This window comes from Rhinopithecus roxellana, chromosome 20 (assembly GCF_007565055.1).
Source record: "Rhinopithecus roxellana isolate Shanxi Qingling chromosome 20, ASM756505v1, whole genome shotgun sequence".
NCBI classification, from domain to species: domain Eukaryota; kingdom Metazoa; phylum Chordata; class Mammalia; order Primates; family Cercopithecidae; genus Rhinopithecus; species Rhinopithecus roxellana.
Window position 1 is genome coordinate 64,514,176 of NC_044568.1, and position 15,016 is coordinate 64,529,191.

At 44.0% G+C, this 15,016-nt stretch overlaps 1 protein-coding gene across 1 annotated transcript in view; it reads right to left on the minus strand.

Moving 5' to 3' along the window:
* Nucleotides 1–15,016, minus strand: part of HYDIN (HYDIN axonemal central pair apparatus protein) — a 392,140-nt gene that overhangs the window by 46,081 nt on the left and 331,043 nt on the right. The window contains 7 exon segments of the mRNA XM_030924912.1: nucleotides 1,366–1,513; nucleotides 4,600–4,765; nucleotides 6,917–7,055; nucleotides 7,538–7,750; nucleotides 8,901–9,108; nucleotides 9,944–10,041; nucleotides 13,336–13,496. Coding sequence (XP_030780772.1) covers nucleotides 1,366–1,513; nucleotides 4,600–4,765; nucleotides 6,917–7,055; nucleotides 7,538–7,750; nucleotides 8,901–9,108; nucleotides 9,944–10,041; nucleotides 13,336–13,496 — 1,133 coding nt within the window.

A 15,016-nucleotide genomic window follows, 5' to 3' on the forward strand; every position in this document is an offset into this window, starting at 1 on the left:
CTGTGTCTTGACTCTCTCAATGTCAATACCAGGTTGTGACATTTTACTGAAGCTTTGCAAGATGTCACACTTGGAAGAAATTTGGTAAACAGTACAGAGATATCTTTGTATTATTTGTTCTTTCTTTCTTTCTTTCTTTCTTTTTTTTTGAGACAAAGTCTTGCTCTGGAGTGCAGTGAAGTAATCTTGGCTCACGGCAACCTCCGCCTCCCAGGTTCAAGCGATTCTCCTGCCTCTGCCTCTAGAGTAGCTGGGATTACAGGCATGTGCCACCATGCCCAGCTAATGTTTGTATTTTTAGTAGAGATGGGGTTTCACCATGTTGGCCAGGCTGGTCTCGAACTCCGGACCTCAGGTGATCCATTCACCTTGTCCTCCCAAAGTGCTGGGATTACAGGTGTAAGCCACTGCGCCTGGCAGTCTTTGTATTATTTCTTACAACTACATGTGAATTTACAATTATTTCAATTTTTTAAATTTTATTATTATTTTTTGAGACAGAGTCTCACTCCATTGCCCAGGCTAGAGTGCAGTGGTGCAATCTCAGCTCACTGCAACCTGTATCTCCTGGGTTCAAGTGATTCTCATGCCTCAGCTTCCCAAGTAGCTGGGATTACAGGTGTGTGCCACCACACCTGGCTAATTATTGTATTTGTTTATTTATCTTTTGAGAGGGAGTTTCGCTCTTATCACCCTGGCCAGAGTGCAATGGCACAATCTTAGCTCATTGCAACCTATGCCTCCCGAGTTCAAGCGATTCTCCTGCCTCAGTCTCTAGAGTAGCTGGCATTACAGGCGTCCGCCAACACGCCTGGCTAATTTTGGTATTTTTAGTAGAGACAGGGTTTCACCATGTTGGCCAGGCTGGTCTGGAACTCCTGACCTCAAATGACCCATCTGCCTCAGCCTTAATTATTGTATTTTTCATAGAAATTGGGTTTTGCCATGTTGGCCAGGCTGGTCTCAAACTCCTAACCTCAAGTGATTCGTCTGCCTCAGCCTCCCAAAGTGCTGGGATTATAGGCATAAGCCACCATGCCTGGCCTGAAAATTAAAAGTTTAATTGAAAAAGAGATTTGCCAGGGAAGCCTGAATATTGTACTGTGGATTCACATATACAGTGAATATAGCAAGGAAAAGAATACAAAGAGAAAATATTGAGATAAAGGGCTTAGAATTCTCAATGCTCCATATTCATCAGGAAAACAGATATCAGGGAGTAAGTAGGATGGAGATGGAATTGTTATGATCTAATCTTAGCGTTGAAAGCAATTATATAAACGGGGCACTATGAGCACTGGCAGGCTTGGGGACCTGGACATGTCGGGAGGATGCAAACAAAATGAGACCTTCATTTTTGTTTACCTGGACAGTGGTGGGATCCAGCCTTCCATGGGACATACAAGCAGGCTGTTGCTGAAACCTTCAGAATAGCGGGAGTTGTCCTGGAAGGAAAAATCGAACCCCTGCTCCTCCTTGTTGATGATCTGCACAGTCTCCCTGGCTTCTCTGCCTGAGGAGGAAACACCAGCCCTCAGTGGGGGCCTCCTGACTGCCTGCTGGAGTCTCTCAGCAGACACCGCTCCACAGGCAAGACATTTAGAAGACATTCCCCAACCTCTTGCGCCTTTGTCTACCTCACTTCTTTCCTTTTCCTCTACAAGTCACCTTCCTCCTTTTGGGGATTCCATGTCTTTCTTCATCAGTTGCCTGCTTCTGCTGAGTGGCTCCTCTGCCCTGGTCACAGCTCTCCTGGGATTCTGGTGACACAGTTTTCTTCCCTTGCTCCTTTAGACCCAATAATTGTCATGCCTTCCTGAATTTGTTAATGGGGGCTTCACTCTCCTTGGCTGATCCCCTCAATTGCCCATGTATCTGTAAATAATCCTTGCATCCAATTCTTTGAAAATAGACCTTGGGTATTGGCATGAGTTTCCTGCCCAGGGCTCTGACTAATACATATTCTCTCACTATCATCTTTTGCTTTCCTCTTGGCTATTACTAGCACATTTATTTTCCCATATAAACTTTAGAATCATTTTATCCAGTTCTCCCCCCTTCCAATTCTTTTGGGATTTGGTTGACAGATTTAGCAAATAATTTTTTAGTATAAATATGTCCCGTGCAATATTTGGACATACTCAAAATTATTGTTATTTGAAATTAAAATTTAACTATGCATCCTGTATTTTATCTGGCAACCCTAGTTGGGATTCCAGTTGGAACTTGATTAAATTTACATTTAATTTTAGGAGAACTAACAAATGATCATATCTTGTTTGGGGCGGATTTTAATCAGATATGATAGTTTCCTTCATGTAGGTCTTTTCTTGTGTGTGTCTTGTTACATTTATCCTTAGCTATTTTATAGGTTTTGCCAGTACTAAGTGGATGTTTTCTTTTTTTTTTTTTTTTTGAGACGGAGTCTCACTGTGTCGCCTGGGCTGGAGTGCAGTGGCCGGATCTCAGCTTACTGCAAGCTCCGCTGCCTCCCGGGTTCACGCCATTCTCTCGCCTCAGCCTCCCAAGTAGCTGGGACTACAGGCGCCCGCCACCTCGCCTGGCTAGTTTTTCGTATTTTTTAGTAGAGACGGAGTGTCACCATGTTACCCAGGATGGTCTCGATCTCCTGACCTCGTGATCCGCCCGTCTCGGCCTCCCAAAGTGCTGGGATTACAGGCTTGAGCCACAGCACCCGGCCTGGTTTTCTGTTTCTAGGTGCTAGTACTAAAAAAGAAGACACTATTTTTGCATATTTGTCTTGCATCCACACACCTTACCAAATTATTCTGTTGAGTCTAGTAGTTTGTTTTGCTTTTTCTCTAGAGTCTCTTGTGGTTTTTTATGTGTATAAAATCATCAGCAAAAGCAAAACAAGAAGATTTTTCCCTTTTTTCCCAATGTTTATGCAAATTATTTTCTTGTTTTGTCATATTTGCTAAAGTCTCTAAGCAAGTGTTCAATAATAATGGTGATAATGAACACCCTCACCTAATTCCTCATTTTAATTGAAGCAGTTTTAGTCGTTTATTACAGGATCACATCTGCCTCTTGATTTTGGTTAATCTTTTTTTCCATCAATGTCCATTTTGCTATTAGAGTTTTTGTTGGGAATGTCTGCTAAATTTTGGCAATGCCTTTTCAGTGTATATTAGTATGATAACATGGTTGTTCTTCTTTAATCTGTTTATGTAATGATTATACTGAAACATACCACTGTTGAATTCCTGGATTAAACTCTGTCTTACAGTTGTTATATCTATGCTACATTGCTTATTTGTTCAAAATCTTAATAATTGTCATAATTCCCCCTCCCACCTACTTATGTGTATCAGTAAAATACACATTCAGCTGTTAACACTGCTTTCCTTTGGGGTTGAAAGAGAAAGATGAGATAGGATGAACGTGGAGAGATTAAACTTTTTCTTATGCAACACCACATTAGTGTATTTACTATAAAGAATATTATTTTATAAATAAAAATCTAACATATTATTATTATTTTTATTTATTTATTTTTTTATTTTTTGAGATGCAGTCTCGCTCTGTCACCTAGGCTGGGGTGCAGTGGCTGGATCTCAGCTCACTGCAAGCTCCGCCTCCTGGGTTTATGCCATTCTCCTGCCTCAGCCTCCCAAGTAGCTGGGACTACAGGCACCTGCCACCTCGCCCAGCTAGTTTTTTTTTTTGTATTTTTTAGTAGAGACGGGGTTTCACCGTGTTAGCCAGGACGGTCTCGATCTCCTGACCTCGTGATCCGCCCGTCTCGGCCTCCCAAAGTGCTGGGATTACAGGCTTGAGCCACTGCGCCTGGCCAAATCTAACATATTATTAAAAAATACTCTGGCTTTAGTTATATTTTATACACAGAGCGAAGATGTCACAAGTATGGGAAAGACACATGGGGTTATAAGGGACATGACAATTACTTCCTTTCTTTCAGGCCTCTGCTTAAATGTCACCTTCCCACTGCCTCCTGGCCTTCCTTATTCTCCCTACCCTGTTGTCCTCTTCTCTAAAGTATTACCATCTGACATGGTGTATAGTTTACTTATGTTTCTTTTGGTAGCCTGTTTCTTATTTTTAGAATGTAAACATCAGGAGGGTAGGGACTTTGGGCTTTATCCATTAGTGTAATCCCAGCCCACAGAAAAGTACCGAGGCCATTCTACAGACTCAGTGATATTTGTTGAACCAAATAAATGCATAAAAGGATGAGAGAGAAATCTGACCACTGCAGCACAGACCAAGAAGCAGACAGATACCCCCCATAATCTGGCGGCAAATGCAAGAAGGACGGGCCAACTTGAGGCTCTAGAAATAAACAATCAGCCCATTGCTTAAAGGAATCTGCCAAGTAGGATCTTTAACAAAGCTCCTAAATTTCCTTAAGCTATTAATTGTAGGTTTAAAAGATACTTGGTGGAAATTAGATTGAGAGATAAATATTTCATGGCTTTTAAAAAACTGATTGAGTCCCTCTGATATGCTTCTGGAAGGGACCAGGAGAGGTTTCTTATGCAAGGCTGTTCTGGGAGCTCTCGATGAGCTTACCTAGATCATGCCAACTCTAAATACATACCAGCAAGGCAGCCTTACCGATGAGGAGAGAGCTGAAGTTGAGGTGTGACTTGTTCAGAGAGATGAGAGGGTCAGTAGTTTTGCCTACCAGCAGGAAAGGGACTGTGATGTTGTGCTCAGGGATTAGGAAGGTCCATGATGATTCAGTGATGCCCAGATGGAAAGGTGTGAACTGGAACACGATCTAAGAAGACAATTTGGAACAGAGTGGTGAGAGACACTTCTGTATGCTTACTTCACGTGTCCCTGGAGACTTGTCAGTATAAGGGTCATGAAAGTTGATATTACCAGGTTATTGCTACCTTTCTATAGTCCATGTAAGGGCATGTAGGTGTGGCTGTACCAGAAATGTCAATGTCTATATGCCCTGCCCACATGTCCTTCTCAGGGAGTCTCCCCCATCCACAGCCTCTGCTGGCTAAGCTGTCGTGTTTTGTGCCATGTCTTTGGATGGCATGGCTGTGCCATAGCTGACTGGACCAAAGACTTGGTAAGCATTCCCAAGAAAGACAATCCCCATACTTGTCAAGAGCTTGGCACATAGCCAAAGACAATATGATTGGCTGGGCCAGCCAGATTTCTCTCTTGGAAGTTTGGAATTAGAAAATGAGTGGCCAGGCCAGGTGAGCTGGGCCATGGCATGCCATAACCAACTTGCTAAGTGATATTACAAAGCAACTGAAGAATCAATCAATCAATCAACAGTGAAGAAACTGGTCAGTGGAGAGAATGGGGTAGATGGGAAGAGAGAAGCAGGTAGCCCCAGGAGGAAAGTCCAACCTCAAAAGCTGCTCCTGGTTCTGTCTGTTTTTTGAGCTAACCTGAGTGAGTATCTTTGCAATCAATCAATCAGGACTGAATGAAAGAATAATGGCATTTGGCCAAAAAAGAACCACACAGGTTAACATGCATGGTCCATACCACTGCCAGGACAATTCAGGCAGGTGCTCTGGAGATGTGTCACCTCAATGATACGACTGTCACTCAAAGACCAGCATGACCTTAGATGATCGATTTTGGAACTTGCCTCTTGGAACTGAGCTCACATTTGAAACATTTCTGGGCTGAAGTGAGGGCCATGATCCAGGTAGGATTGTGTCTGTGGTGGGCCCAGCTCCTGGACCTTATCACATTTAACTAGATGGCCTGGGTACTGACATTATGCAGAGGTCAAAACCAGGTGGAGAGTCTACAAATACGTTTTGATTGGTTTGGGAATTGTTAAAAAAAAAAATTGAACTAGCTACCAGCATATAAAATAGGGAGCTTCACATAGAAATTTGGAATTTTGGCCAGGCGTGGTGGCTCATGCTGTAATCCCAGCACTTTGGGAGGTTGAGACAGGCGGATCACGAGGTCAGGAGATTGAGACCATCCTGACTAACACGGTGAAACCCCGTCTGTACTAAAAATACAAAAGAATTAGCCGGGCGTGGTGGTGGGCACCTGTAGTCCCAGCTACTCGGGAGGCTGAGGCAGGAGAATGGCCTGAACCCAGGAGGCGGAGCTTGCAGTGAGCCAAGATTGCGCCGTTGCACTCCAGTCTGGGGGACAGTGACACTCCGTCTCAAAAAAAAAAAAAAAAAAAAGGAAATTTGGAATTTTGTCTTTTCTACAGTTTGGGTGAGTTGGCCCCCTTGGCCCCCCTTGTCTGCAAAGTGGCATCTGCCAGAGAAGCCCTGTGGCCAGTGGCCCTGGTACCCCGTATTACCCACAAATGTCTCCTTGGCCTGCTTTATTCATTTGTGTGACCCTCCTGAGGGCACTGGGATTCATAATTTTTGTTTCATGGATTTATTTCTGTCTTCAAGATTCTCTGCAACTGGCTGGACATGGGGCTCACAGATCTGTTTTGGCCAGCAAGTCTGTATTTCTTTGATTCTGCCCCATATCATTTGTGTAAACATTTAGGACGAAGTCACGGGACATGGCTCCACTCTACTTTGCCCTTTGGCCTAACCAAGTAAAAACACATCAGTTTCCTTTCACCATTTTTGGTCCTTTTGACAAAGATAACTTTTTATGCTACTGTATGAGTCCTAGGGTCCCCAGGCATTGGTGTCCAGTGACCTTTTGCTGCTTAAATATTCTGTTGTAAAAAATTGCAAATATTAGAGCTCTCTGCTTCTCCACAGCTAGCCCAAGAGAGCTCAGGTCTATCTTGTCATCAGGATTCCCCAACGCATATGGCGGCCATTCACTAAATACTTGTTGATTGACACACCCTCAGGCAGTTCTTCCTAATTCCACTTACTGTCTATGGCAGACTTTCTACGCAGCAGCAATGGCTAGAGTGATCTAAGCCTTGGGTTGAGTGGTTCTCATTTGCACATACCTCAGCTTTCTTTTCAGGGTGGACGAAGCCCTTCTCTGTAAGGCATGTGAATGCTGCAGGGTTCTGGAGACTTTCAATTTCTTCAGAGATCCAGGAGAAGGAGTAGGTGCTATTGGTTGGGTTTAGGATTGTAAAGGTCCTGGCCAGGGTGGGGAGAATTGACAGAAGAGAGTGGGACAGAGGATTGAGGATTAAGAGATGTTTCTTAGAACCTGGGCCTAACCCAGTCCCCCATCTGGAAAGCAGAACTGTTCAGAGCACTTTGTTACTGTGGAAATGAAAACTCCATCTCCTCTAGTGATCCACAGTCAGGGTAGGGTTCTGGACTTTGCAATAACAATGCTGCCAAGGGCACAACTGTGCCAGTGATTCTCTGTGGTTAAGGAGGTGGTCAGGGATTATACTTTTGTGTCTTCCATATTTTCCTCAGTGGCAAAACTAAGGAGACAGAATTCAGCTTTCTTAATGTAATGGTACTCTAAAGTCAAACCTCTAAAACTCAGGTCAAACCCCAGGATATCAAGCCTGCTTATAGGAATAGGTCTAGGTCATCTATCTGAATTCTTCTCGAGTTCTTTAGGACTGACGTGAATTCAATCAATGCAAACCTAAGCAACTCACCGGAGATTCTTTCCTCCTATGCCCACAGTAGTGAACTCAATCACCCGGGTGTTTGGATCTAGAGCTCCCCCACTGGACCCTCGGAGCTCTGGGCTGCGCTGATGGCCACTGATGTAGTCTGAGTCTTTCAGATCAAAATGGCAGATGGGCAAGGTGCTCCGCCCTTTTGCTACCAGGACCGGACCTTGCTCTCCAGGTGGCAGGTTGGGAATCCTGAGAGGATAAGGTTATTTTTATTTGTTTTATTTTGTCATCAGTTGTTGCTTTCTTAGTTGGAAATGCATACTATATCCGCCAGATTGTGAGCTCTATGGGAGCAGAGGCTGGGTGTGTCTTGGTCAATAGCATCACTCAGTGCCTTGAACGCATGAGTGGGCTGAGCATAAGCAGCCTGAATTTGGCTCCTTCTGTGTACCTAAGTATGGCTGCAGGTTATTTCCCCCATCAATGTTGAGAAAATATTCCTGCTGCAAAATGAGCACAGTCTTACCCTCTGGTCTCTCTCACAGGCATTTAGTGGGATATGGAAAGTGACCTGGAAATCCTAAAAAAGTATCCTGAGCTCCTTAGAGAAGGTGAACTGGATATGAGCAGATGCTCAGCTCCAGGACCAAGCTGAGGTGGCCTAGGTGTGGGAGGGGTCTCAGTGTTATGACTGCAGGGGGTCAAGGAGGCTCCAGCAGCTCCCTTAGGTTTCTGCCACCCTAGGCCACAGCCCACAGGATTTTTCTATAAGGTGATTGTACTCCTTCAAGCTTTCCTGGGAGCAAGTACCACATAAGGGACTTTCATTGTCAGATGTCATTGGATTAGCTTTTCTCTCACTGCTATGTACCAGGTCCACCAACCTTATGACCACCACCAGCACCAGCATCACCACCACCTAATGGCTGTTGTGCTTGCTGTGTGCCAGGCACTGTTGTGAGCTCTTAATCTGAATCAACTCATTTAACTTTCCCCACAATCCCACCAGGAGGGTATTACATTTACATTTTCTGTAGGAGGAAACTGAGTCTCAGAGAAGGCACAAGAAAGCTTTCCCAAGTTCATGCTTGCACAAGGACCGAAACCCACCTAGCTGTCACCAGTCTGTTGCTCAGTGGAATCCTCCATGCAACTGGGATGGGGAAAGTAAGCAGGGGAAGCATCTGGAGAGGCTGATGAGCAGGACAAAGACCAAATTCTCTTTGTTCTCTAAAGGGTGGACCCTTTAGATCCTTCCAAAGGGAAAAGGGATAATTTGGGGCTGTGCAGGGATCAAGGGTCAGAAAGGATGGTGGCAGCGGTTGGACAGAAGAGGGGATAAGAGCTGCAGAGATTTGTGCCTGCCAAGAAGGGTGTTGTGGCGAGCACATTTTCTTACTGGCAGAAAAGGTTGCTCTCGAAGTCTCCAATGTCCAACGGGGAGAATTTCACTTTGAACTTCTGAGTCTTCCCCACGGGCACGATTCCCGAGGAGGGCTCCACAGAGAAGGGCTGTGGGGAACCCTCGGTCCAGTGGTCCGTGGCGCTGTCCAGGGTGCTGCCTGTGTGCATCGTGCCCTCACTAAGCTGATCTTTTTGAGCTGAACCTGGGGACAGACAGGGAGTGGGCGATATTCTGCATTTGCAGTGAGAGGCAGGTGGAAGGCAGCCCATTCACAGGTCCTTAGAGGCCCTCTGTGGATATGGTGGACTCACCTTTTGTTGCAGCTGTACTTAACCTTGGGCACTAGAGGTAGGGAATTGCTCATACAGCTTACAGGAGACTCATGAAAAATGGTTCTATTTATTCCACAGGGTTTTCAAATTCGTTTCCTTTTGGTTCAAGGGGGTGGGTCAAGAAGATGTTTGTGCCCCAGAATAATGGGCTGTGAACATATTTTTTGGAGAATCATTGTTCTAAAGTAGGGCTTTACAATCTGGGGACCCATGGATAAGGGCCCATTCGAAAGGTCTGTGTATCTCCAAAGTTGAAATAATAATAATAATAATAATAACAACAACAACAACAACAACAACAACTTGCCTACCAAGTGTTGGGCCCTTTTCTAGTGCTTCATATGTACCAACTGAGACCTTGGATATGTGTGTGTATCTTCCTGGGAAAATGATTAATAGCTTTCAACAGTTTCTCCAAGTGATCTATAATCTCCCACAAAGTTAAGACCTAAGAGACAAGATTCCTAGTTATCTTGAGATGGGGCATCGGCCTTGTGTGGGGACAGAGTCCAGACTCCAGGAGGGTGGAAGTAAGTTTTGGAGTCCCTCAGGCCCATTTGGCTCTGCAGACACCACAAGGTCTCTGCTTTGCTTTGCTTTAGCTACTTAGGAGACCTTCTGAGCAGTGCTGGCCTCTCCATGAACAAGGCTCTTCTAATTGGTGACTCAGGCCAGGCCCTGGGTTTTACCTGTCATTAAATTTACCTTGGTGATCTGGTTTTGCAAAGCTGACTACCTTTGAGGTATCTTCTGAGACCCAGCTGAATTCCAGCTGCACATGTCCTGAATTAATCACGTCAAACCTGCAAATCAATCAGGGAGCAGATGTGAGAAATGTGCTGCAGGTGGTTTTGGTCCTGGCTGCACATCATCTATACTGTACTAACCTTTTGAAGTCATGTCACTTTGTTTCTTAAATCTTTTTTAAAAGGCACATTTTAAGTAATTTTATCAGAAATCATGCATATGATATACTCGAACAATAAAATATATACATAGTGATTAAAAGTACAAATATAAAAAATATTTAGCACTTAAAAGCATTTTGCATTCTTCCAACACCCTGTGCAATGAGCTCTCAGCATGCGTCGCAGTAATCCTAAACGCCCATGAGAGAGGAAACAAAATCTATTTCACATGACAGCACCTCCCCCAGGAACAAATTCTACAGGCCCTCCCTTTCTGAATCACCTCCCATCAGAAACAATGTCCCTGGACAGGCGGGGTGGTTCACACCTGTAATCCCAGCACTTTCAGAGGCCAAGGCAGGCAGCTCACTGGAGGCGAAGAATTTGAGACCAGCCTGGCCAACACGGCGAAACCCCATCTCTACTAAAAATATAAAAATTAGCCAGGTGTGGTGGCATACACCTGCAGTCCCAACTACTCAGCTACTCAGGAGGCTGAGGCATGAGAATCATTTGAACCCAGGAGATGAAGGTTGTAGTGAGCCGAGATCATGCCACCGGGCCACAGAGCAAGACTCTGTCTCAAAAAAAAAAAAAAAAAAAAAAAAAAAAAGAGAGAGAGAGAGAGAGAGAGAGAGAGAAAGAAAGAAAGAAAGAAAGAAAGAAAGAAAGAAAGAAAGAAAGAAAGAAAGAAAGAAAGAAAGAAAGTCCCTGTGATCAGAAGCCATTTGACCCCTGCCTGTGACTTCTTTCCTGACTGAGGCACAGATTTGAATTTCAGTTACTTCAGACTCAAATTCTGAATCAGCGGAGGCTTTTCCTGCCTCAAATTTTCCTGCTTTAAGACAAGAACAGGGCCAGGCATGGTGGCTCATGCCTGAAATCCCAGCACTTTGGGAGGCCAAGGCGGGTGGATCACCTGAGGTCAGGAGTTTGAGACCAGCCTGGCCAACATAGTGAAACCCTGACTCTACTAAAAATACAAAAATTCGCTCGGCTATAGTCCCAACTACTTGGGAGGCTGGGCAAGAGAACTGCTTGAACCTGGGAGGCGGAGGTTGCAGTGAGCTGAGATTGCACCACTGTACTCCAGCCTGAGTGACAGAGTGAGACTCCAGCTAAAAAAAAAAAAAAAAAAAAAAAAAAGGCCGGGCGCGGTGGCTCAAGCTTGTAATCCCAGCACTTTGGGAGGCCGAGACGGGCGGATCATGAGGTCAGGAGATCGAGACCATCCTGGCTAACACGGTGAAACCCCGTCTCTACTAATAAAAAAAAAAAATTAGCCGGGCGATGTGGCGGGCGCCTGTAGTCCCAGCTACTCAGGAGGCTGAGGCAGGAGAATGGCGTAAACCCGGGAGGCGGAGCTTGCAGTGAGCTGAGATCCGGCCACTGCACTCCAGCCTGGGCGACAGAGCGAGACTCCGTCTCAAAAAAAAAAAAAAAAAAAAAAAAAAAAAGACAAGAACAGGGAGGCAGAGTTTTTTCTGGAATCACTATTAAACTTGATCACAGTTAACAGCAGAAAGATGAAGCCTTGGTACAAGAAAATGATGATGAAATAAATCCACATGCCCTTCTTGTTTTTAGGGGAGTAATAAGAGTTAGGAGTTTGGGTGAGGATTAGGTCTACAGTGGGATGTAGAGATTAGATTCCCACTCTCTGGTCCAGGTAGACAGACCATCCAGTTATGCCTGAAATCAAGTGCTTTGACCATAGTGGCTTGTGTTTATTTTGTAAATTTATGAGCACTTGTATTTATTCTAAAGATAATTTTTATAATGTGGAGAAATCTCAGTGGCACAGAGTACTTTTTATAAAAAGAGTTCTTAGTTTAGGGGTTGGCAAACTTTTGTAAGGGGCCAGATAGTAAGTTTTTTGGCTTTGTGTCCCATATGGTCTTTGCAATGACTCAGCTCTGCCTTTGTAGTGGGAATGCAGCCACAAACAGGTCATAAATGAATGGGCATAGCCACATGCCAGCAAAACTATCTACAAAAACAGGCTACAGGCCACAGTTTGCGGACCCCTGCTTTAGGTGAAATGACCATCAGCAGAAGATCACACTTCCTGACATTTATCTTTTGGTTCTATCATAATTTGCAAAGATATTTAAAATTCAACAAATGCACGAAGAGTTGAATGAGCTAATTACTAATTTCTATGCAGTACAAATGTCAGTGGCTTATGTTTTTGTCCTTGTATATGTTGCACATATTGCTCTCTCTGCCTAGAGAGAGCCCTTCATTCTCACTTCTTCACTTGGCTACCTCCTATCTGTCCTCTAAAGTTCAGCTGGGGAACTACCTTGTCCAGGAAGCCTTCCTTGACTCTCTTGATCTGCCTTAAATACCTCTTTGCTCCATGCACATGACACCATGCTGTAACAAACAATTCTCCTGTTTCTATCCATCCCCCGGCTGCCACCCTCAGATTATGAGCTCTTTGAAGGCAGGGCCCATGGCATCCTTGAGTCCCTGCATCTGAGTGTGTGTGAAGGGTTAACATAACCTTTTCTTCTTCTCAAAGATGAATTTGACCCTGAAATAGCTTTCTAGGTCTGTTCCCCTGAAAACTTGATAAGGGAGGAAAGTCAGTTGTATTATTAGGTGACATTGTTTATACTAAAAATGGCCCCTGATGAGTAAATAATGTGTGCACTGGGAGGAACTATGACCACCTAGAGGGAAGCCATAGCTGTGGGGTTCTCTGAGTGTAGTGACTCTTGTAACTGGGCATATTCTCTGCAAGGACCCCAGAAGATATATCTACAGAGTGGTTAGGAGAAATGGTAGTCTTTTGGGCACGGGCTTCTAAGCTTAGATGGACCCTATATCCTCTAGTGTGGATATTGTCTGAGTTATCACTTGGTGCATGGGCAACAAGAACAGATCCTGGGTGGCTGTGTAGACTGCTGCAAGGACCGCTCCCACTAAAGTGGATTGCCTGATGCCACCCTCCAGGTATACTACGTTTCCTGGCCTATATCTTGATTTCAAGTGTGAATTTCAATAGCTCTGTGGGCCTGAATGTTTCACTGGACCTAAGACAACACTCTGGTGCATGCTACACAGATACGATGCCTAGTAGATGCTGTTGTAGATAATAGATGTTTGATGAGTGAGTGAGTGAGTGAATGATGGAATGAAAGAGCTTTTCCATCTAGTGTCATGAGACTTTTGATGACTCACTCAAACACGCGGGTCTGGTAAACCAAGGTTTCCTTAAAGCGCACATCTCTTGCTTGGCAGTGGTATGAAGCGAAATCCACATTGGCACTGATTTGAAGCTGCAGTTCTTGGTAGTTTTCTTCCAGTACTGAGTGAGCAGGCTCTGGATCCGTCTCTATCACCTGTAACAAAGGCAGCTGTGTCCTCAGAGATGCAGAGCACAGGGACAGAAAAACTGACAATGGAATAGAATAGAAAGACCAGAAACATTCTAGGCATATATAAAATTTAGGTACACTATGTAACAATAAAGTCCTGGCAGATCACTAGGGAACAGAGAGGCTAAATGAAAAAGAGATCTAGTAAGATTAGTCATGTAGATGAAAAATATGAAATTGGATCCTAGCTTCACAACATACATAAAATCCAGGTGGGCTAAGGGCCGAACTATCAAAAAAACAAAACTCTTAAAAATATATAAGTGAACATCTTTCTGGGAGGAAAGAGTTTTAAAAATAAGACACAAAAAGTAATAAATATAAAAGAAGGGATTAATAAACGTGATGATATTAAAATTAATAACAGAAAAGATAAACTCAGCCAGGCATGGTGGCTCACACCCATAATCCCAACACTTTGGGAGGCCAAGGTGGGTGGATCACTTGAGGCTAGGAGTTTGAGACCAGCCTGGCCAACATGGCGAAACCCTGTCTCTGCTAAAAATACAAAAATTAGCTGGGTGTGGTGGTGCATGCTTGTAATCCCAGCTACTTGGGAGGCTGAGGTATGAGACTCTCTTGAATGTAGGAGGTGGAGGTTGCAGTGAGCCGAGATTGTGCCACTGTATTCCAGCCTGGGTGAGAGAGCAAGACTCTGTCTCAAAAAAAAAAACCTCAAAAAAAAAAAAAAAAAAAAAAAAAAAAAAAAAAAGATAAACTATCAATTTGGTAAGGGTATTTGCAGACAATATGAACAGAAGAGTTTATAAAAGATAAAATAACACACAAAGTATAAGTAACATAATTGAAAAATGGGCAAAAGGCATGAAAAGGCATTCATGTAAGGGATTACTTGTATGACTAGTAACCATATGAAGAAATACTCAGCTTTATTTGTGATCAGGGATCAGGACAATACAAAATAGGCTCATAATGAGACCATTTCCCATTCATTCAAATGATAAAAATCAGGAAGTCTGACAATGACAAGTGTTGGAGAGGACATGGATCAACAAGTTCTCTGCTGTAGGAGTACAAATTGGTACAGCTATTCTGGAAAATAGTTGGGCATTATCTTGGCAAGTTGAACATTCATATATCCAATGAGTCAGCAATTCCACTTCTAGGAATATAAACTCTTACAAATGAACACCATGTGAACAATATGTCTGTGATAGCAAAACCCCAAATAATTTTCAAAAGGAGAAAGGGTAAATAATAATGGAATCTTTTTTTTTTTTTTTTTGAGACGGAGTCTTGCTCTGTCGCCCAGGCTGGAGTGCAGTGGCCGGATCTCAGCTCACTGCAAGCTCCGCCTCCCGGGTTCACGCCATTCTCCTGCCTCAGCCTCCCGAGTAGCTGGGACTACAGGCGCCCGCCACCTCTCCCGGCTAGTTTTTTGTATTTTTAGTAGAGACGGGGTTTCACCGTGTTAGCCAGGATGGTCTCGATCTCCTGACCTCGTGATCCACCCGTCTCGGCCT